This window comes from Pipistrellus hanaki, assembly GCF_964339955.1.
Source record: "Pipistrellus hanaki genome assembly, chromosome: 17".
Classification (NCBI taxonomy): Eukaryota; Metazoa; Chordata; class Mammalia; order Chiroptera; family Vespertilionidae; genus Pipistrellus; species Pipistrellus hanaki.
In genome coordinates, this window is record NC_140519.1 from 46,553,861 (window position 1) to 46,577,803 (window position 23,943).

Consider the following 23,943-nt stretch of genomic DNA (forward strand, 5'->3'; position numbering starts at 1 on the left):
TATCATACTTAATTCTTTTGGACTCTATAGCTATTATGGCAATGCCCTTATTTTAAAAAACTGGGGCATTTGTGAGAATGAAAGGAGAAAGGCATACATCTGGAGTGTCCTGGATGTATGGGCGTCCTACCCATGGCACAGTCTACTGGGCGAGGCACAGGCCATTTGTGTAAGTCTTCAAACTCTATTCCTGGGCAATTGCTTAATCAAGACCAGTCACTTCAAGTCAGTAAGTGCCCAGCTGTAATCTCTGGGGACATGTCAGTGGACCAAATATACTCCATCACTCTAGGGCAGTGGTCGGCAAACTCATTAGTCAACAGAGCCAAATATCAACAGTACAATGATTAAAATTTCTTTTGAGAGCCACATTTTTAAAACTTAAACTTCTTCTAACACCACTTCTTCAAAATAGACTCGCCCACGCGTGGTATCTTGTGGAAGAGCCACACTCAAGGGTCCAAAGAGCTGCATGTGGCTCACGAGCCGCAGTTTGCCAACCACGGCCCTATGGGGACACAGATAAGCAAAAAGGTAAAAAATTGTAGCATTTCCTGTGCATGGGTGAAAAGCGTCATGGAGAAAAATAAAACTGATTAGAGAAGAAACGAATGGGAGAAGTCAGGAACTTTTCTTCCTTCATATGGATCAGGGAAGGTATCTCTAATAAGGTTGTATTGGGCAGAAACCCAAAAAAAGATGAGCAAACCATGCAGCAGGTATCCAAAGAAATAACAGAAAGTATACATCCCATTATCAACAAACATGCCCAGCAATTGCCCTGATGAAGGAAAAGGTAAAAAAATGAATGGACAATGGATAAGATATGAGCTAATCAACATCACAGGGACTTTCGAAACTCACTTCAGATATGCCTATTATCCTCTCTATAACTTTGGCTTTTTGTCTTTAAACAATTCATAACACACAGCTAGCTTTATCCAGCAGTTACCATTAGAAAAATAACAGTTAATTAATTTCCTCCCAGGTGCTTTATAAAAATACCGTATTTCATATAATAACAGTTCACTATGGGGGCAGTGACACCCACTTCTCAGATGAGAAACACGAGGCTTAGGAGGTGAGAAACTTGTCTACGCACATGGCCAGGTCGTGGGGGCTGGGCCTGAAATACAGATCCAAGCCTGCCTCTCCTCCGAAGCCTCTGTGTTTAATCCCAACGCCTAGATAAGAAGCCTGTGTTTGTTTCAGAAAAACAACAAACATTCACGACCAAGTTGCTGATGGAACCGGGTTCCTTCATTCATCATCCAACAAATATTTCCCGAGTGCCCACGCCGCGCCAGGCACTGTCCACCACTCCGGGGATACAGTTATGAAAAATGGACACAATTTTCAATTTCCTATCTGTGCTCCTGCCTTGCCGGCAGTATGGCTATGCACATTATCTGGATTGGTAGGAGGTGAAAGTGATTTTTTTTTTTTTTTAAAAAAAACAGTGCAATGTAAAGGGCAGAGGAATGTGGGGCAGGCAGTGATGCCACGTGGGAGGGAGGTTACAGATTTAAATTAGGATTTCAAGGTAATGCGCTCTCTGAGAAGCTGGCTTTCCAGCCAACACTTGGAGGAGGAGTGGATCATGTGGACCTCTGGGCGAAGGATATTCCAGGTGGAAGGAAGAGCTAGTGGTCAGGACAGGAGGGGATGCTCAGAGGATTTCTAGGAGAGGGAGAGCTGGAGCTGAGTAAGCAGCAGGGAGTCATGGGAGTTAGGGCAGAGGGAGACGGGGGGGGGGGGGGAGGGGGGGCGGGGGGGGGAGGACCAGAGGCAGGGCTGTGGACCATGTGAGGGACACTAGCTTGCTGCAGAGGGGCGGCATGTTGAGCTTGGAGCAGAGAAGGGGCTGGCTGGCTGATAGACTTTCAGCTCAGAAGTGATCCCCCCAGAAGCCACTGGCCCATCTGCTAGAACTGGTAGGGCACACAGACTGTTTTGTGACTCCCCTGGAAGTTCTTGAGTCCCAAGTCACTCTCCTGCCTCACCCTGGACCCTGGAGGCAGGACCCTTGCTTTGATTCAAAGGGGCCTTTGGTGGCTTTGAGCAACCCTTCAAAGTGGAATGCCCGTGACTCTAGAAAGTGGAGCTAGGGGATCAGAGGTGGTCACGTGGGGATTCCTTGCTCCTATCCTGGGTCCCTCTGTGCACAGTTGCTTTGGCTTTTGGATTTACATACAGACAATACTGTTTGCATACTGCCCTTTCCGGTCTGGGAAGAGGAATGCTGGGAATCCAAGGAGCAGGTGCTGGGGTGCCAGAAGAGCTGCCTCCTCTCCTGAGAACTGTGGGGGCAGCCGCCAGGGGGTGCTATTCTCACTGGTGACCGCCAGCTGGGAGTCTGACCCCACTTTCCATCAGGGGCAGGTGCAGGAGCCAGTTGGCAGTCAGCCTGGTAATCATCAATCTCCTTTGCTCATCAGTTTTAGAAATGAAGACAGAGAAGTTGGCAATGTAAGAAGGGGAAGAACCCCACTAGGGAACGAATGGCCCAGGATTGTGGCTGCCCAGTGTTTGGAGGGTGAGAAACCTTTGAGGTCCATGTTTCCTGGCCGGATAAGCAGCAGGGCTAGTGATTTGCTCTCTGTTACCCAGTTATTATACCGCCGTGTACACTGAAAGCCAGGAAACTAAAAAATCAATTGCATTACCAATAAATGCCAAGTATTCTTTTGGTATGAGTGCTCCGAGTGGACTCTTTGCAGTAAGTGTTGGTCCAAGAGAAAGAAGTGGTCTTTGAAATACATGCTCTCTTTCAACATTTAATCAAAATATTCACTCAATGGGGTTGCAATATTGTCTCCATTAACTATTTTTTAAAGGTCAAGAGAACACTCAACAAAAGAAGAAGCTGTTCTTTTCTTTTGTTAAAATACACCGTCATGGAGAAATGATGTTTGTAGTAAACATATTCTTTCAAACGATTTGGAAATAACAGTTTAAATATCAAAGGCAGTCACTTCCATTCATCAGACTGTGCTACTGTATTGGCTGGAGCCTACTGCCTACCTTTTCATTCTGGCCATTCTCTCCCCAGGGGCTCTGCGCTTTCATTCACTAATCACTTAGAGAGCAGCACTGATGCGCCAGGCACCTTCTCAGGCTGGAGATCTGGCAGGAAATGAGAGAACAGAGGTCTCCACCTTCACAGTTTCCACTACAAGCTGCATGATAACGTAACACTTATTAGCTCGGCACTGTTCCGTGACTTCTCCTGAATCATCTCTGTCCATGTTCACACCACCCTCACAATTTTATAGATGATGGAACTGAGGCTCAGGTCATAAGCTAATGAGTGGTGGCCTCAGGGTCTAAACCCAAGCCCTCTGGCTCCAGAGCACCTGTTCGCACTCATTTTACCGAAGTACCTTCTTCTGTTAGAGAGGAAATGGATGAGTGGACATTCCTGAAGGTTAAGATACAGTGAAGGGCATCATGGGGCATCTCAACGCCTAGCAGTGGAGGTCAACCTTACAATCACGCCCTTGGATTCCCAGTTCACTTCCACCTCCTCAGTGTCTCTAGTCAGACCTAACAACATCTTCCTTCCAGCTCACAGAGATACAGAAACACCAGGAAGTCTTGAGGGGAAGATGAAAGAGAGGAAAAAGGGGATGATGGGGATGAAAGTGATGGTAATGGTGCTATCACTGGAAATGATGACCTGGGTGTCCTTGGCATACCTCCCCGACAGCTGCCTCTATCATGCCCCAAACAAACATTTCCTGCAAGCAGAGTTGTCACATCAACGACAAAGAGCTATTTGGAATGGAGTGAGTGCCACACCATTGGGGTATTTAAACAAAATTAGGATAAAAAATGATAGAAAATATATAGATTAATCTTATATTTTTATTTGTATCCTTCTTTCTTATGTAGTTCATTACTCCTCCCAGACCATTGCCAAAATTAAGCACAAAGGAATGACAGTACTCAAAAATCCTACTCACTACTAGTATATATATGTCTGTCTGTCAATCTATCTATCTACCTACCTACCTATTATCTAACTACCTATTACAAATCTTCTTTCTATTTATATTCTATTTATCTTCTATTTTCTACCTACTAATCTATCATCTATCTATCCAATTCAATATTTGTGTCAACTTACTCTAAGAGATCAATAGAGCCTTATGTTCATTTGATAACTCAGCCTTATCCATATTCCTCATAAGAAACTAGAAGTCCAATGCATGAAATTCATGCAAGAGTAAGCCCTCTTTCCTCCGACTGCCAACACTGGCTTCCCTCTGGCACCCAGGACCTGGGCTTCCCTTGTAACCCTGGCTTCGTTCGAAGGTCTTCGGGAAGGGTGTCCAGTCTAATTAGCATATCACGCTTTTATTATTGATAAGCAATAAGTGTAACTATATTTAATAAAATTGGTATTTGCCTCTTTTAATGACACCATCTATTTAAAGACCATGGAAGCCATGAGTGTTTTTACTAGAATAAAAGGAAGCCTCGCATTGGCATGAAGATTCTATGTGGGATCACTGGAGTTACAAATTGGCAGATCCATTAAGTTATCTTCTCTTGGTACGATTCCTGTTCAGCTGTTGGTGCTGCAATTTTTAGCCTCACCCAGGATCTGAGCCAGAGAGAAATAGGCCAGAAAACTGGGAGAAGCAGCAATCCAAACCCTGATCCAACCCAAGTCTACCTTACCTTCTTGGACATTAAAATGATATTGTCATTCATCATTCAAGGAAGCCAGAACCACCATCTGGCTCTGAATACCAGCCCTGGGTAATTCCCTCACTCTGCTTATCCCTCTCCCTTATGTCCCCTCCTGCTTTCATTCCCTCTCTTCATCATAAATAAGTATTTGTTGAACATGGGCTGCTGAGAATTTCCTAGTGAGCAAGCAAATCAGACCAATTCCCTATATTCAAAGCATTTATTGTCAGGTAGGAAATGAACTCTCTCTCTCTCTCTCTCTCTCTCTCTCTCTCTCTTCTCTCTCTCTCTCTCTCTCTCTCTCTCTCTCTCTCTCTCACACACACACACACACACACACACACACACGATGGTATATGTTTTCTTAGAAAAGTAGGGAAAATTTTAAAATGTGATACCTAAGAGAGGCAAAGGAAACCTTCCCAAGAAAGTTCCCTTGAGGTAAGAATGAGGGAAGAGCATCTCAGGCAAAGAAGGAAGAGAAAATCAGACAGCTCAGAGGCAGGAAAAGGCATGAACTCCAAGGAACTGAATGAAGGTCACTGTGGCTTTATGAGAGAGAGGGAGAGAGAGAAGGGGAAAAAGAGGGAGAGGGAGAGGGAGAGGGAGAGGGAGAGAGACCTAAAGAATTGCACCATTGGAGGGAGACAGAGAGGAGCTCTAAAAGGCGGGTCCGGGAGGAAGTTGCACCTTTTTCTCAAGAGCAGAGTTAGCTAAGGACGTTCACTGGTGGGTTGTAAGCCCACAGTGGAAGAAAGTCACCACCCTGGAGACCCAGGGGACAGGAAGGAGACTGGAAAAAGTTGCACGTGGATGCAGGGAGACCACTGTGACTCAGATGAGGAACGGTGTCCCCTGCACCAAAGTGGAAGGCGCAGAGACGCAGGGGGAGAGACGTGAGGGTATGTATGGAAAAATCTGTCAGGAACTCGCAATCGCTGGGCCATGGGGACTGAGAGAGGAAGAAGTGACAGGGATGCATGTGGGCTTTCTGGCTTGGGAAGCGTAGGATGGAATAGAGATCTCTGGATTCTTTGAGATCAAGATCCAGGATGAGGCCAAGGTTAGGGGGGACTGCTTGATGTCACTGTCCAGCATGCCTTCCTGAGATTGAGGAGACTGACTGAACTTCTCTCCTTTTTAGAGTTCAGTTATTCTACATCTAACCAATTACTTATAATGTCAAGAGTCACAGAATCATAAGCTTCAAACTAGGAGGGATTTTATTTGTTTTTAGAAGGGATTTTAAACATAATAAGTTCAACCCCTTCCCTTCTTCCCCCATCCCTGGTGATGGCATCTGGCTCCACTGAGCACCTCCAGGAATGGCTTCTTAATCCCACAAGGCCTGGTGCAAGTCCAAAGGGTTATAAATAGGAAGGTATCTGTTACTTCCTTTGGGACATAGTTCCCCGGATCTTCTCCAGCCATAGCGATTGCCTGGCATTTATTCCAGTGCTGTAAATTATGATCCGGGTCTTTCTGGCCCCTAAATACCAAGTATGGAGCAACCCCCCCCCACCACCACCACCACACACACACAAACACACAAAACCACAAAATGAAAATGGCCCTGCCTGTCTTCGCTGATTAGATCATTAAGTATAAGAGCTGCAGTGGTGTCTGAAGGAGCAGCCGATGTTAATTTATTGGGCGATACACCAGGAGTACATTTCGCAGCCGGTATTGATCAGAAATTACATTTGGATGTCGGTAATGGAAAACTAAAATAACAGTGGACTGAAGGAACTTGGAGTCTATTTTGTAATGTCACATAGAAATTATCTAGGGATGGGCAGTCTAGGGCCAGTGTGGTGACTTCACAGTGTTATCAGTGTCCTGGGGTTCTTATTCCTTGGCGCCCACCCTTCTACTGTGTGGCTTCCACCCCAAGGTCTGCTCATGGCCTTGGATGGCTGGCGGGATGCCGTTACACCTGCTCACCAGGCAGAAAGACAGCCAAAGGGAAGGGTGAAAAAGAGCAGCCCTCCCACATGAATTAGCCTGTAAAACCCCTACAAAGTTTATTAACTGGAGTTTAAAATGATATTTTCAACCTTTTTTAAAAAATCCAATCCCAATTACCTTAACCGAAATCTTTTTTTTTTTTTTTTTGCATGATGTCCAATGAAAACCTGTTTCCACCATCCACAGGTTAGGAAAGATTTTGCATAAAGAAAGACTCCACTGTGGCCGTTGGTAGGGTGTCGCCTCAGCAGTAAGTGCAGAATGGTTCCTCTTCCTTGGAGGAATGTTCTAAACTAGATCCATGGTGGAAGGTGTGCTTGCTGAGGACTGATGCTTTAGTGCACGGGCATTAGAGGAATGTGTGGCTTGAAAGGGGGTGGGCATCCTCTCGTCCCGAGGAGCCATTTGGGCACCTAGCGTGTGCAGTGACTGTTATTTCTGGAACTGGTGGGGCCCTCCTACTGTACCTGCCATTCGGCAGTCAGCCTGTGGACCGCTGGCCTGTGCTTGGCAGACTTCCATCCCAGGCAGGGCGAGGCGGCCTGCTCCCGCGTGGCCACATCAGACCCCTCCGTGTTCCAGAAATACCTATGCCTGCTCCTGCCCAGGGCTTGGTTCCTGCTATCTGTTCACAACTCTTTCATCTTCCTCAACTCCTCTCATGTTTATAAATGGAGAAGTCCTGCCTAGCTGGGGTGGTTCAGCGGTTGAGCATCAACCTAAGGATCAAGAGTCTGCTGGTTCGATTCCCAGTCAGGGGACCTGCCCGGGTTGCAGGCTCCATCTCCTGTTGAGGGGAGTGCAGGAGGCAGCCAGGCCATGATGCTGATGTTTCTCTCTCATCGATGTTCCTATCTCTCTATCCTTCTCTCCTTTCTCTCTCTCTAAAACATCAAAAACATATTTAAAAAATAAATGGTGAAGTTCTGACAACATCTCGTCATGAAGTGCAGCGAGGCCACTGGGTCTGTTTCCTGGGGTCTCAGACAACCAGGAGGAAACCTCAAAGCCAGCCTTCTGGGTGGGGGTGTCAGGCCGTGTGAGTGCCCAGCTCCATCACTCTGGGTGACGCTGATAGCAAATGGCTTGTTGATCGCAGCTGACAGGCACTTTAGGAAAAAGCCAGACAGGCAATTCTGACGAGCACCACGAAGTCGTAATTAAATATTCAAAAGAAACAGTTGTCTGTCAATTAAATCTCTCAGTCATCCTTCCCTCCCAAACAAATCAACGGACTAAAAACGGCACAGAGTTTTACAACTCGTGGTGTCCAATGCAATTAAACCACTAGGAAAAATTAAATATTAAGTGCCATCTAATAAGTCATTCTCCCAGCATTTGCTACATCATTACTCCCATTCCCCATCTTTTTTTAGAGGTCACAGACCTCAGCAGGCTATGTTTGCCGTGAGATTTGTCATTAGCTGATGTTCGGAGACAAATAAAGCAGCCAAGTCCACAAATCCCCGTGTTCACATTCATTATAACTCATGGGAATAAAAAGCTGACAGCTTGAGGAGCCTCAGAAGTGGTTTCCCAGGGACAGCAGTGCAGAGCTGTGGGGGATTCAGTGCGTGGCCACATTAGGTGGATGGGTCTGTGCAGAGTTGCATTGTATTGGATGTCAAGTCCAAGGTCAGTCCTCCGGTGATGACGGGGTGCTTTTCCAGTACAGGGTACTACCCTGTTTCTATGGTGCAATAGCATTATTGTAGGCCTTGCTACGATTGGGAATATTAATTTCACTTTCCTCGTCCTTCATGACTTCTAACTCATTGCCTCTGAAACTAGCGGAGTTAATTGAGATAAAGTGGCCTTAAAAGACCATCAGATCGAGGGGCGGCTTTGAAATGAGACAGACGTGGTTTGGAATCCTTTATTAGCTGCACGGCTGGGGGAAGTGATGTAACTACGCGGAGGTCAGTGTCCTCGCTGTAAAAGGGGAAGCAGCAATATTGATGCCGGGATGGCTGTTCAGGCATGTACTCAACAGCCTCTCCTATGAGCGTCCCTTGTGATGTGCCTGTGTGTATTCCAGGAATACACAAAAGGACAGTGCCTGTCCTCAGAGAGCTCGTGGGTTAGGGATAGAAACAAAGGAGGAACCCACAATTCCATTCTTACCGCGGCCCCTCTTCCTCTTTCAGGTCTTAACCAAGAAACATCCCCTCCTCTCAGTCCCAGCCAGGTCCTTCCTCTTAAACACAAACCAGGGCCCGGACCAGGGTGAGGCCAGCCGGTGCCTAGGGCACAGTTTCGGGAAGCACTTTGTCTCAAGGTTGTAGCAGGTCAGGGTTCCATGTCAATTGGCTTAAAAGCACTTAATTCCATTTGTATCTTTCTCCTGAGTAAAGAAGGGAGGACTCTATTCATTTGACATTGACTATCTGGCCAGGACCTGTTCTGAAATGAACTGCCCACCACCAGTAGGCTAGGGAGATTCACCCAAGTTTGGGGAGAAGTTTGACTTTGAATTTAAAAGAAAAAGAATTTGTTTCTGTTTCTTGAACTGACTATAGAAAAATGAACTAAGTAGAATAATGATTCATAAAACTGAAAATGGAAGACTTACACCATAACCTTGTTTTGGACTTCACGAAGTCTGTGTTGCATTGGGTTCCCATATCCAAAATGAGACTTCATTCTGCTTATGGTAGTCTTCAGACAAACTGGTTGGTAGGGCACGACCTGGTCTTTGGGATATGTTTTAAGCTGTGGGAAACAGTGGACTAATTTATCATCCAGTTACTATGCCCAGCAAAGTCAATGGGTTTCATTCAATGTCTTCCTCTCAGAAGTGAGGCAGGCCAGCCATGCTGGTGTGTAGTGTCAGGTTGTAAGGTGGGGGCATCCTTGGCCCACAGCTGGACCTGTGTGAAGTCAGAGGGTGAACATCCACTGGCGACCAGAAGGGGGCACCACTGTGAGGTCAGGTCAAAGAAGCATGTTTTGGTATCACACAAAGCAAAGGCCTGAGTGAGGTGTTGGTGTTGGGATTCAGAGCCAGAGAGCTAAAGAGCCACAGAAGAAGCCAATGAGAGGGTAAGACCTGTGTTAGCAGTTGGACTGTATTTTGGATGGATGGGCTGAGTCTATTTAAGAATTTCAGCAATGGACAAACATCTATGAATAACATAGGTCCACGTTTTTTTCCTTTCTTTTTTTCTTCTCCTACTTTTTTTTTTTTTACTTAAATAATTTGGATAATCATTTGAGTCTGTCTTCATGTTATCTGCTATAACTTCTTTAACCCGTGCAGCAAAATCTCAGCTTGTGGCTTTCAGCCCAAGATACTTCATGGAATAACTTTTGGTGTACTTCTGCCTGTATTGACCAGAGAAACTGATTTCGGTTCTTCCACTGGCTTTTCATTCGCTGTTGACGACTGTGGGATGGTATGCATTGGGGGTGGTCGGGGGGAGGAAACGATCATGTAATATTCATTTATTCTATTTATTTAAAAGTACAGTATTTAGCCCAGCCAGCATGGCTCAGTGTTTTGAGCATCAACATATGAACCAGGAGGTCACGGTTCAATTCCTAGTCAGGTCACATGCCTGGGTTGCGGGTGTGCAGGAGGCAGCCTATCAATGATTCTCGCCATTGATATTTCTCTCTCTCTCTCTCACTTCCTTTCTGAAATCAATAAGTGTATAATTTTTTTAAAAGTATGGTATTCAGAGCTAGGTGCAATGCCAGGTGCTAAAGACCTAGAGATGAGCAAGGCAAAATCCTTGACCTCCAGGGGCTCATAGCCTGGTGGGGACATGGGAATATTATGGCACTTCTCTGATAGGGGGAAAGGCAGAGTGTAGTGCCAAGGAGAGGGATTGGAGCCTTGCCTAAGTTCCGGGTCTGCCCACCTTGTGTGGGGATGGGTTGCCTGGAGCTCCAAGGCAAGCTAGTCAGCTTTTAGCTGGGGTCACTGTGAACACAGAGCAATGGGCATGCCAGAGCCACAGACCACTCTGCCCTTCTCCAACCCCGAGGCAGGCATGTTCTCATGCCATGTCTTCTGGTCCCCAGGGTTGGCGTTTATTCAGTCATAAGGTGATGGGTAAATAACTGGCATCATATCCCTTTCCTGGAGTCCCTTTCTATTCCTCATATTCCACACCCACATACAGTATCTTTTAGAGTCTGATATTTCCTTGATAAATCTACCGCAGCTTTGATTTTTCATGCTTTAGAGATCTATACTAAAAGCAGCCCAGGACCTGCCCAGACAGAAAACATTGATTGAATGCTGTGTCCCAGATGGATTCCAAGAGACAGGCACAGACCTGCCACCTCTGCGCCAGTCACAGACTCCCTCCCAATCCATTTAAGTAGCAGCCTCGTGCATCAACCGCCTCTGACTGTTGGGTACGCAGAACCTAGAGCCCAATAGGCAGTCAACAGCTATCTGTGGAATAATCTACCTTCTCAGTCTCCTTCTCCCCTTCTTCCTGACGCAATCCTAAGCTTTTTGGGGGCAGTGGAATGTGGTCCATTCTTTGCCATTCTCTCTTGCAGATGGAGTGTCGTAGGGTCAGAATTCTGGTTCCCAAAATATTAGCAGGATAGGGATCCTAGAGGGGCACCTAAAAGAGCAGCTGAGCCCTGCTGACTCAGTGGTTGAGCATTGAGGTCACGGTTCAATTCCCGGTGAGGGCACACGACCAAGTTACAGGCTTGATCCCCAGTGGCGGGCATGCAGGAAGCAGCCAGTCAGTGATTCTCATCATTGATGTTTCTGTTTCTCTCTCCCTCTCCCTTTCTCTCTGTTACCAATAAAAAATATATTTAAAAAATAAAATAAAAGGGCAGATGACTTGGTTGGCCCTCCTTCTTTGCTCTCTCCATTTTCCTGCCACCATGATGGCCTGGAGAGGCAGCCAGTGGCTTTCAACTGACCTTGAGGAAAAGACCTCCTTGCATGGGAATCTCCTTTAAGCCATCCCTTGTGGACTGCTGTGCGGCTGCCCCGCGAGTAATCCCTGATCAGGGAGCTCATCTCTTCAGAAAGCTGCCCCTGTGGCAAGTCTGTTTGTTACAAAACCTCAGCTGTAGATGAACCAAAGTCTCTGGTGCTATCGAGACCAACCCTGGTTTTTATTCTGTTCTGCAGGATCCAAGTGACAAAACTGGTCTGTCTTCATCAGGCCGCACCCCGATATTTGAGGACACACATCATATCTCTTTACATCCCTTCTACCCCCAGGCCTCTCATGTCCTCTCTTTTTGGGGGTCCTATTCTGTTACATTTCTCATGCTGCATTGCTTCCCCCCAGGTCTGAGTTAAAGAAACACATCCACTTTGCTAACACATTCCTTAATCCCTGGCCATGCCTCTTTCCCAAGCAATCCTGTGGACTCAGCATGCAATCACACACAAAAGCAGAAGAAAATATTCCGAAATGGTTAACTCCAGCCAGCTGGAAAATCGGCTGACACAGGACAAGGATGTATGTTTAAAAAATGGCTCAAAAAATAGCTCTTGATTCATGTGAGAATTGTTTGTCAGTAGCAATTTACACGGAGATGGCAGTTTTAATAACTCACTCATTTTTTTTTTTAAGAAAACTCAAAACCTTAATTCGATTTGATTTCACCTTGAGCTCCATGTCTCATTGTGAATAATTTCATCGTTTTCCCGATTTAGGAGCATCTGAGGCTTTGAACAAAGAGTTTCTGCAAAAATGTCAGGAAGTGGGATAGAAGGGCTAGAAAACCCCAGTAACTATGAATGTGCAAGGTATGGCATATATTCAATTCATGATCTAGGTCAATGGAATTCAAATTCCAAACCAGACATGCCCAGCCCCGGTCTGATGCACAGATATCAACGGAACCATGTGTTGTAGGTTCTGGGGCATCACACTGAGTTCCAGTCCCAGCTCCCTGGCTGCGATGGCAGTCACACAGTTGCATTTGCCGGTGGGATGGCCTTGACTAGTCTTCTTACAGGATGTGGCCAGGCCTCCCTGGGAATGGCTGGCACCTCAGTGGTTAATTAATCTCCTCTGCATTCCTCCTCTCCCCTGCAGGGCAGACTGTGAAAAATCTCGCAGTGAGAAAAGCTGGCTTCTTAAAATAGTCCCTCATAAACAAAACTCACAGTGTAGCATCTGAGGGTATAAATCCAGTGTGTTTCCCGGGGAGACACAGGAAAGGTGATTCTGGCTCCCGCTGCTCTGTGGGGACCGGTGGGGTAAAGCAGTGATCCTAGACTTAAGCCCCCAAAAAATGGGGGTGGGGAGAGGAATTAAGCCACAGAACCCGTTCTGTTGCAAACTTAGCTTCAAACAGACAGGCCACAGAAATTCACCAGCCTTTGGTTTCTTCTGCCTTGAATCCCAGCCCAGAGAAAGCAAAGGACACGCTTCTCAATCAATATGCCACGCGGACCGCCACGCCGTCCGACTGCCTGGTTTGGACTTGCTGGCCTCCCAGGGAATCAATTCTGTGCCCACTTGTGGGTGAGAAGAGAGGTTTGAGATGCATGCTGTACGTGTCTCTTAGGCCCTGAAAATAAACACATGTGGAGCCCGCTGAAATAGACACCATTGTGAAATGAATAAATTAGCATCCCAAGAAATATTTAGACAACAGTGAAATGTCACAGCAGCACGATGGTAGTAAGTGTCCTTTGATGACACAGTGCCAGCAGCACTGAATCTGGGATAAACTTTAAAAACATCTTTCCATTTTTGTAGGCTTGCTTTCACTTTCTCTTGTTGTGGAGCTCTGAAAGTGCCATCAATCATCAAGGTTTAGATATGACTCTTGCGTTTGTCCTACTTAGCGTGACATTGCTAAGTCCCCGTGTGGAGTCCTCCCAGTCCTCCCAGTCCTCCCAGTTCCAATCTGATGATGTCTGGCCCACCGATGCCAGTTATGCGACATCACTGGGCATGAAGGAAAACACACTCATAACCCAGTCCCACGAAGCTCGCACCTCACAATCATTTCACAGCTCTCTCTACACCAGACTTCAAGTCTGTTTGCAAATTCAGGGCACAGATATAGAAAGGCCAGGATGAGTGGATCTAATTGGTGGTTTGAGAAGTCATTAAAAATTCCTTTGCAAAGCCTACCCTCTCCCCACGAAGGGAAGGAAAGACAGAACCAGAAAGGATAGTCTGTTCACACATAAGAGAGAATATTTCCATTTCTGGACATTCAGAGAAATCTCTTGGGGATGTTGACACTCAAATTCGTTTTTGAAAGTCATTTCCTCAGACAGGCTGGGATGAGGCAATTCCTTTTTTAAGCCTATAAGAATTGGCTGCAGGAAAATGTACAGAGATGGAGATACTTGGGCTTTAAGAGATGCACACATCATAGCTAGCGAGCTGCATGCATTTCATGGATATTTGTGTGTTGTGAAGTGAGTTTTTACCTTGATAGCAGCTACCAAGTTGGGATGATTTCAATTACACATCACTGGCACTATGCTAAGGAGTATACAATTACACACACACACACACTCATTTCAGAGAGGAAGGGAGAGGGAGAGAGATAGAAACATCAATGATGAGAGAGAATCATTGATCAGCTGCCTCCTGCACACCCCCTACTGGGGATCGGGCCTGCAATCCGGGCATGTGCCCTGACCTGGAATCAAACCGTGACCTCCTGGGTCATAGGTCAATGTTCAACCACTGAGCCATGCCAACAGGGCCAATTCCCTTATTTGATTTGAGTTGGCAGACATTCACAAAGAACATACAATACATGCTTTTGTTTAAATTTTATCAATGGGGGAGAGATGTTAGTAATTCTGTCATACTTACTTAATCTTAACTGGGAAGTCAATCCTTCATTCAAATGACCAGAAATGCACTTGAAGCATATGGGAAGCCTGATTATCTCCTAACCCCCACCTACTCATACCATCAACTACCACCTTACTTAGCTCAAAAAGACACTTTCCCTGCCAAAGGATTTTTAAAAGGCTAACTATCTTTTACTATTAGTCAAGTTTAATGGCCATGATTTACTTAGCCCTTTTCTGATTCTAGTCTCTACTATTTGATGGATGTAAGGCAGGAAGGAAAATGCTGCATGGGAAATTCAGATCGGACAGTGACCTTGAGCCCTGACTAACCTGGAGTTGCATACCTGGCTGCCTTTGCTCTGAGTTATCTTGGAGAAATCACCTCCACTCTGACGCGTCTGCTTATCTACCTCACCAAGAGGTTTCAGAAGATTAATTAGCCACAGGCTTTAACATTTCAGAATCCCCCAGAGGGAAGCATAAAGCAGCAATCTTTCTGGTTCCTGTTCCTGCCTCTCAGTTTTCCAATAACGAAATGATTTTCACTATCTTATCACTAATGAGCTGAAGAATGAGAACGAAATGAGTTTCAAATGTTAGGTGGCTCATAATGTTGTCACCAGCAATTAAAATAGAGAAAAACGCTAATTATAGCAACAGTGCTTAGAATTTATCTACCCCGTGAAAGAAGCTAGCAAATATAACTGCATCATTAATATTTTATTTGTACATATAATGTCATTTTGTAATGAATTTTCAGATCGGTATATTGAGCAAGCAGGATAAACAACTTATTTAAAATGTGGGAAAATCTGTCTTAGAGACTCTGGACAGCGGCACTAGTATCATTAGTTTCCATCACATACCTTAACTTGAAACGGGTAAGACATCACTACAGCCCCGGTGCAACCTACAGCTGAGCTTTGTCAGGGTGCGCAAAATAGGAGCTCTTTAAACTTGGTGTTGAACCTTCTGGTTTCCTCAGTATTTCCAGTGCCACTTGGGACCTAGGAAATATATGGATCATCACATCTGCCCTGGACAACAATCTCTTGTTTGGATGGGAAGTCCATGACTCGAGTGAACGTCCGTGTTCACTGAGTGGAGAAAACACAACCATCTCTTCCCTGATGGCGAGGCCCCTCCTCGGTGGCCCTTTTAGGTCCCCTCTTGTATCCTCAGTGGAAAGCACGTGCTGATCTCAGTGAACACAGGACTCTTGCCCTCTTCACATAAAGAATCTGCAGAGATTTACAGCTTGGTCATCACCCTACCAAGCCACATATGTGATTCCTGTCAGGACAGAAAGGGGAGAAAGGGGTCCTCATAGCTTGGATTAAGGAGGCCGATTGTGGCTCATTGGTTACTTTTAGAAATGGCATCATCAGGAAAGGGAAATGGCTGTTCAGGTGTTCTGACTGTGTGCTTGTTCTCACTTGGTGTTTCTTGAAAATGTGACCGTTCTGTTAATGGGAATGAAGATTAGTGTAGAGCTGGTTGCTGCCTCTCAGTTCTCCAATAACGAAATTTGATTTGAGTTGGCCGACATTGATACACTGCAGTATTTATGGCCTTCAGTGGTCAAGATTGGTCCAGTTGAGAACGATGATGATGAGCTTGCTACAAAGGGCCCACTCCTAGCAATTCATTGTCCTCATGATTTCGCTTTACCCTTCCCACTGAATGCTGAGCCAGGTGTTGTATGGGTGTGACTCTCTTGAGGGGTGAAACAGGTGCCCCTCACTCTGATCCATCTTGGGTACTTAGGTGCTTTGAAGAACAACCTCTAAAGGATTCTGAAGCAGGACTGGCAGCGGCGCTAGGATTTCAGTCCTGCTCTCAGCACCTGCCAGATCCTCACCTTTGGGACATCCCTTTAAAGTTTCTAAGAATCAGGCATTTCTTCTCGGAAATGAAAATGAAGGATGGTCTCTTCTGTTTGTCATCATTAGATGTGATCATATATGTAAAGGCACTTGGATACGTATGAAATATTGTATAAAAGTAAAGAATTGGTTTGTGCTTTGATTTCTCCAAAGGTATTTATGTGTAAAAGGCTGCCTTACAGAGATACAACTTACATGAGTGTAGAAAGCTTTTGCCAACACATCCAGGGACTTGGATATCTTTTATATATATAAAAGGTTAATATACTAAGTGTCCATCTGAACAGTTGCTATGATGTGCACTGACCACGGGAAATGGTGACCAGCAGCAGCTGTGGGGGGCCTAGTCCTGATTGATCACCTTGTAGGCAGGATGGTGAAGCAGGTGAGGGGGCAGTGCCAGGCCACGGCAGACTTCCAGGCGGGGCTGTGGGGCTGTGAGGCTGAGGGTGCGAGCTGGGGCCCAATTCCTGCAGGCCATCCTGAGGGACTCTACCTGTGCACAAATTCATGCACCAGGCCTCTAGTTTTATAATATTATCTATGCAATGACTAGTCTTGTTTACTTAGTGACTGTTTGTTACCTACTATGTGCCGGGGATTTTTCTAGATGCTGAGGATAAAGTAGTAAACAGGACAGACAAGGGCCTTTGCCCTTATGTGGTATTTATGTGGTTGTGGAGGCGGGGAAATAAACACCATAAATATAAACAAGTGAGATGATTTCAGATAGCGGATGTGCTCTGGAGAAAGGAAGACAAGCCACGCACTAGGGAGTGAATGAAATAATGAGAATGTGCCAGTCATGTGAGGACCTGGGAAAATGGTTTTAGGCGGCAGGCTAGGAAGAGGGAAAGAGCTTGGGATATCTGAGAAACAGAAGTGGACAATGTATTTGGAACCTGAAGAGAAGAGAAAGAGAAGCAGCAACCAGCTCACAGAGGCTCAAGGAGGCCAGGGTAAGGAGTTAGGATTTATTCTAGTTGCTATGGTAGGTTTTAAGTGTACCTTGTAGAGGGTGGGGCAAACGTAGGCTTATAGTTGTTCTTATGGAAAACAATACAATAATCAATAAGTAATGATAAAAGAATAAACCCTGTGTATTACATACTCACAGCTGTAAACCTACTTTTGCCCCCTACTCTGTATATTCCCAAGCAGGGAAAACTAAGCGGTTTTTAAAGTCACAGATTTTTATTTTTAAAGCGATTACACTTCATCTTCATCCCTCTGCAGAATCTAAGAAAGAAGCTTGGACCTCTAGAGGGCGCCAAAGGAAAACGTTTTGTGGCCAAAGCCAGAAAGATTCTTTCAGCACCTAAAGGGGAGGATAGCACTCGGATTGTTAGGTGAAAGGTGACTCAGCTCAGAACTGGTGGTTCACCTGGAACTCCTCCCCAAACAGAAAGTTCGGTGAACTTGGTTTGCATGCATCGGGACCTTGGCTTTCACGGTGTAGGATTGTTTATGATGAGGTGGGTGTGGGAAGACATGTTGGGGTTATTTTTAATCTCCTGCCATCTGGTAGTATTTGAGTAGAATATAAAACAAATACGGAGCCAGAATTTACTTTCTGGATTCATTTGGCACAAAAAGTGTCTCTATACTTAGAACTTAGAAAATATTCATCTTTTGCCACTTAGGATGTGTTTTTCCAAATACTATTCCAAGCGACTGGATGAAAACTTTTGGTAACACGTCCTAAGGAAGGCAGGCTAGTGTGTGAAAAAGCAGTAGCTGATAATAAATGGAGTTTTCTGCATGTGACCATGTATTAATAACTACGCCGTATTAAACAACCTATATAAAAAAAAAGAGATGGGAAAAGAAGGATAAGAGGACAAAAAAAGAGGATGAGAAAGGGGGGAAGGGAGGAGGGGGAAGAGAGACCTGATGTGTAGGATGGTAACAAAAATGCAAAAAATAATGAGAAAACTTGGAAGAAAGTGGGAGATTCAGTTCAGATCCATGTCCAAACAGGATTGAGAAACACAGTTAAAATGTAACGTTATACAATCCAAAATTGAATCTTTATCACATAGGGGTATGAAGGTTCCTGGTCATTTTGATACGACATCCATTATTGTCTTTAATTAGAAAAGTTCAGCTGCTCATTCCCTACTAACCGAAGCTCTCCTGGCTCCATCTCTTGCCTGAGGGCCATAGCAACGTACTTTACATACTCATCGCTCTACACAGGGTGCCTTCAGCAAGCACTGTAAATGCTGCCAACCAGATGACTAGCCTGAGCAATGTGGACAGAGCCGTCAGAGAAGGGAGAGAATCCTAAATTGCCAGGAGCCCAGAAGGTCAGCCATGGGTCAACCACTCACACGGTGCCAGCGCTCTGCAAATCATGAGCAATTTCCAGAGGTGTTGTACCAGCTTATCTTATGACCCATCTGTTCAAAGCTGGGCACCAGGAGGAGGAGTTTCTAAGCCTCAGGTACAGCGGAAGTGGCACAGAGCCGGGAGCTGGAGCAGGAACTCACCGAGCAGCCAGTACCTGTCACCAGCCTTCTATGGGAAAACATTACCACGGACGTGTCCCCCTCATCTTTACCCAGAAGCCCCCGAATCCAGTCTCCTGCCACCACCAGACATTCAGCGAAGAAAGTGCCAGACCATAAATTATCTATGGATTCTAATGAGCTGAGACAACAGAGGCCCTGTCTACCTTCTCATTCACAGACAACGGGAACTTTGTTCACCTACACACATCCATATTTAATGGGGAAAGAGGAATAAAGCGGGAGAAAGAGACCCGAAGGGTCAGGTTCCATCTAAATATTTCAAACCACCTGCATCGAAACGCCCCTTTTCAATGAAGCAAAACTTGCGTTCTTGGTCAACGACACCCACCTCGGCCCCAATGCCCAAGGTTGACTGATTCAGAGAATTGGGGGTGGCTGCTGCAGAGAAGACATCATCAGGAGGTCCCCAAGGCAATCAAGAGTTTCCACGTAAATGTGTGTCATAGGATTGTCTGAAGTAGGGGGTAAAACGCCATCAGTAGGATTCCAGCACCAGCAATTAGTATGTGCTTAGCAAACGTGGATTCTTCCGAGAATTGAGGATGTGCGGCCCGAAGATACACAGCAACCCAGCTCTGCATCCCAGAGTGCCTTAGCACTCCCTGCCAGGACCCTCAGAGTAAAGCTGGTAGGAAATGGGTCACCTTCTCAACTGGGTGCTTCTCCTCTCCCCCTTCCTCTCCCCCACCTCCTGCTCCAGAGACTACTGCCCCCCAGGGAGGTGAGCTGAGTAGAAAGGTGCTGGAATACTCACAGAATCGGAATATGGGGGAGGGGAATGACATAAACCTCAGAGGTTTTAGTTCCCATTCCTCCAGGAAGAGAGAAATGCCCCCCCAGCAACACCCAGGACCAGGAGTCTCCCAGATACAAGGCCCCGGGCCCACCCCAGGGAGAGGACTCAAGTGAGCAGGCCACCTGCCTCTCCAAAAGACACTATTTTCACACAACCCAGGGGAAGAGCAAGGCAGGCAAGCGTTACCTGGTTGACGGCAATGACCGCCAGGCGGGGGATCACCACCTGGAGGACCACCTGCAGCAGCGAGGTGGCCAGGCCGGCCAGGATGGCCCAGGTGAGCGGCAGCGGCAGCATGCTGTAGGTGGCGAACAGCGTGAAGAGCACGTAGCCGATGCCGTCGCCCAGGAGCCCGTAGCCCAGGCCCGCGGCCAGGATCTGGGTGGTCATGGCCACCCAGGTGACCAGGCCGCTGTACTGCAGGTAGGCGTGCGACGTGGTGTCCTTCCTGACCACCACCAGGGCGCAGATGATCACCTCGATGCCGGTGAAGAAGCCCAGCAGGATGCCCTTGAGCGGGTCCATGGGGGCCGAGGCCAGGCTCAGGTGCAGGACCAGGAGCGTGAGCTTGGTCAGCACGTCCAGCACGTTCATCACCACCTCAGACTTGCGCCTCTGGCCCAGGAAATAGCGCTGGTAGAGGCGCTCCAGGTCCCGCGACTTGAAGGAGTTGCGCAGCGTGGGGAAGATCACCCCGCGGTAGCTGTAGCCGCCGCTGAGGAAGAAGTCCGAGTTGCTGGGGGCGCAGTCCAGGTGCAGGAAGCCCAGGTCGCCCCCTCCTCCCGCGCTGCCGCTGGCGCTGCCGCTGGCGCTGCGTTCGGGGAAGACTCTGGTGCCGCCGGCGCCGTGCGCCCTCTCCCCGGTGCCCAGCGAGTAGAGGGGCAGCGCCAGGTCGCCGCCGCCGGACAGCTGCGAGGAGGCGTGGTGGTTGGGGCCTCCGCCAGAAGGGTCCGAGCCTTTGCCCGAGCCCCCGCCGCCCCGGCGGTGCTCGTGGATGAAGCGCTGCTCGGTGATGTGCCGCACCGCCGTCTGCCACAGCAGCCGCTGCGGCCGCGAGCCGCTCCCGCCGCCGGCCGGGGGCGCCGGGCGGATGGTGTAGAGCTCCTCGCCGCCGCCGAGGCAGCGCACCTCGGAGAGCTCCATGGCGCCGGCCGCGGGGCGGAGGAGGCGCGGGGCCCGGGGAGGAGGGGGCTCCCGGAGACCCAGAGGCGGCTGGCTTCCTAGGAGCTGGGCGCGGAGCCCCGGGTCCCCGGCCGCCCCGGGGCTGGAGGCCGGAGCGGGAGGCCCCCCGCGGGTCAGGTCATGGTGTGCCCGGGGCAGCGGGCGCCGGGAAGATCGCCGCCGCGGAGCCCCGCGTCCTGGCGCAGCGCCCTCCCGCCGCCCGGCGCGCCTGGGGAGCGGCGATGAGTCCGCAGGAGCCGCAGCGCCCTGGGCGCGCAGCCCCCTCCCGGGCGGGCTCCGAGGCCGGCCCGCGCTCCGGTCCTGGCGCAGCCGGTGCTCCCCGCGAGGCTCCGGGCGCCGCGCTCCTGCCGCCGCGCCGGGCGGGTCCGGGCTGCGGCACCGGCGCCGGACGCCCACGGCTCGGCGGCGGCGGAGGGGGGCTGGCTGCCCGGGTGCCCGGCGGCGGCGGCGGGTGCGAACTTAGCAGCTGTGGCCGGAACCGAGCCCTTCGGAGAACTCCATTTCGCGGGGATGGGGAGCCTGGGCGGAGCTGGGGGCGGGGGCAAGCAAGGGAGGGGTGGGGGGTGGAGAGGAATGGGGTGCCCGGCTGGAGAGGTGGAAGCCTCGGAGCTCACGAGTCACCAAACGGTTAATTCGGAGGAGGGGGTGTGCGGAGGCTCCCCTCTGGGCGCATCGCTTCTGGCCGCCTCTACTTCCCGAGCAGCGGGGACTGGCGGGGCCGCAGCGGCCCTGGCCCCGCGCGTCCCTCCCGGCGGGGCGCGGGCTCGGGGTCCCGATCGCCGCAGCAGGACGAGGTGGACCCTTCCAGCCGCGCTTGCGAGGAGCCGCGGCTCCCGGATCCCATGCCCTTCACGGCGCGCTCTGGGGTCCGCGCGGCCCGGGGCTGTGGGGAGCCGAGGGCGGGCGCCGGAGAAAGTGGGGAGGGCTCCCGAGCCAGCCGCGCGGGGAGCGGAGCGGAGTCATCCGTGCGGATCCGAGGCGGGAGCCGAGGCTGAGCGGGCGCTGCGGCGGGCGGTCTGGGCGAGGAGAAGAGCCCGCGGCCGCGGGGAAGTCGGAGATGCCTCCGGATCCCGGGGGGCGGCGGGAGCCGGAGACCTGTCAGATCGGCCGGACCCCGCGGAGACTGCCACCCGCCCGCGCGCCAAGCCACGCCCCCGGAACCTGGGGGCCGGAGGGGGGGGGCGGCGGGGACCTGGCACCCCGATCCTCCTGGACACCCCGGGTCTGGCAGGCGGCGTGGGAGAGGACAGCTGCGGCGCCCCAGCCCGGCCCCCTCCCTCCGCGGACCTCGCGCTCCAGCTGGCGGGGCGGGCGGGCTCCCCGCGGCTCTGTTCCGGGCTCCGGCCTCCGCAGGGGCGCAGCCGGGACGCGCAGGCCGAGGTGCCCACGGACCCCGAAAGCCTGGCGCGCGGGATGGAGGGTCTCCGTTACGCCCTCCCCCCGGGGCTTTTGGTGGAGCCAACTTTCGGGCTCAAAAGCAAAAATACCCCCCAGGAAGCCGACATTGCAGAGGCGGGCAGCTTCCTGCGGAGTTTTCCCTCCGCCGGGTCCCGGGCGCTGGAAGGCGCGCCCCCGTCTAGCGCCCAGCCCGCCACGGCGCTCCCGGTGCCCGGGAGGGGTGGGGAGGGAGGCGCAGGGAAGGCGTCTCCACCCGCCGCTTTCCCGCCCGCCCGCCGGGCTCAGGATGCGGGGATGCGGACAGCACCCTGGGGTGCTCCGAGCGGACCCAGGCGCTGCCGGTGGGCGCCGGGGGTTGGTCCGCAGCCCCGCGCCCCCGGCTGAACGTGGCCCAGCCGCGGGGGCCGCCACTTCTGCGTCGGTGGCTGCGGGGCCGGAGCACAGTCAGCTGATGGCCCATGACGTCAGGCTCTGGGCGCTTTCGCGCTCCCTGAAGAAGCCTCAATGACCGCCTCCCTGCAGCCCCTCTGCCCTCCGGAGTGAGCCATTCCCCCTGCCCAGGCATAGAGAGAAGCCCGCCCGCCCTCCCTCCGGCCGCCCAGGGCAAGGCCAGCTCTGGATGGCCAGCCGCGTACATTTGTGCCACCGCGTCCCAGAAATGCTTTCCTTGTTAATCCCTCCTTTCCCACGCACAGGATTTTGGTTCACACGCAGCACTGGCCTTCACGCGGAGAATGCCAGAAGCGGGAAGAAGCCTGTAAGGTTTCTCCACATCCCTGAGCAGTAGATTCTGGGTGAACACATCCTGGGAGTGACCCCTTGGACGCCAGTCCCTCAGAAAGTGTCTTCTCCCACCCAAGAAAGGCAACCGCATTAAACACTCAATTTTAGGTAAAATGAAGGCCGATTCTGTTTTTATCCCAGTTGGTAAATTAATTAATTTAACTGTAAAGATCTTCCAGAGTAGCTGGCCTACCCAATGGGGCCGGAAGTTAGGGCCAAAGCACACCCCGCCCCTCTTAAATAACAACTCCTCTGTTTTGTGGTCATCTAGATTTTAATGAAGCGATCCCAGGAATTATATCCCTGAGAAGGGAATGCTGCTTCTTTCTTCCTACATTCCATGGACCGGTCGGCCCCTGCAGCTGTCTTGAAACTCAGATGGGCAGGAAGTTGCTTGCCTTGAGGAGTGAGAGCAGAATGGGCCCAGGGCTGCGTGGGGAGGGAGGCAGGCCCCTGCAGACCCCTGAGGAGATGTGTGTGGCGCTGTGTTCTCTCTCTGTGGGCAGGGCCCCAAGTCGCCTGTGCTAATGACTATACAAGCAAGCTTGGCAGCAGCAAACACCTCTTTATTTTCCCCATTCTCTCTCCTTGGGTGCCCGAGAACCCAGCCTGAGCAAACGAGGGGCTGAATGCAGATGGAACTTTCCTATGAAAATCTTCCCCCTGGATGTATCCCAGGATGATTTATTTATTCGGCAGCAGAGGGAGGCGTGCCAAGGAGGGGGAGCGCGGACCCAATCAGATAAAATGAGTCAGGCTGGTGGAGACTCAGAGCTCAGAGCTCAGAGCTCGCCACAGAGAGAAACTCAAAGGGTTTCATGAATCAGAGGCTGAAACCAATGTGTCGGGGAGGAAGCGCTGCATCTGGTCAGCTGACCTCGGAGCTCTCCTCTGCTGCTGGTGTTGCGAGGACAGGTTGTTTTACAATGAGGGCAT

The 23,943-nt window shown here is 49.8% G+C and overlaps 1 protein-coding gene across 3 annotated transcripts in view; it reads right to left on the reverse strand.

Annotated features, from left to right (window-relative positions):
- ADCY8 (adenylate cyclase 8) overlaps nucleotides 1–22,123 on the reverse strand; it is a 131,641-nt gene extending 109,518 nt beyond the window's left edge. For 2 of the 3 annotated variants that reach the window (XM_084864641.1, XM_084864640.1), the window contains exon 1: nucleotides 19,831–22,123. In XM_084864641.1, coding sequence (XP_084720767.1) covers nucleotides 19,831–20,787 — 957 coding nt within the window. In that variant the 5' untranslated portion in view covers nucleotides 20,788–22,123. The remainder of the gene's footprint in view (nucleotides 1–19,830) is intronic. The other variant, XM_084864639.1, reaches the window with a different exon arrangement.
- Nucleotides 22,124–23,943: the final 1,820 nt, after the last annotated feature.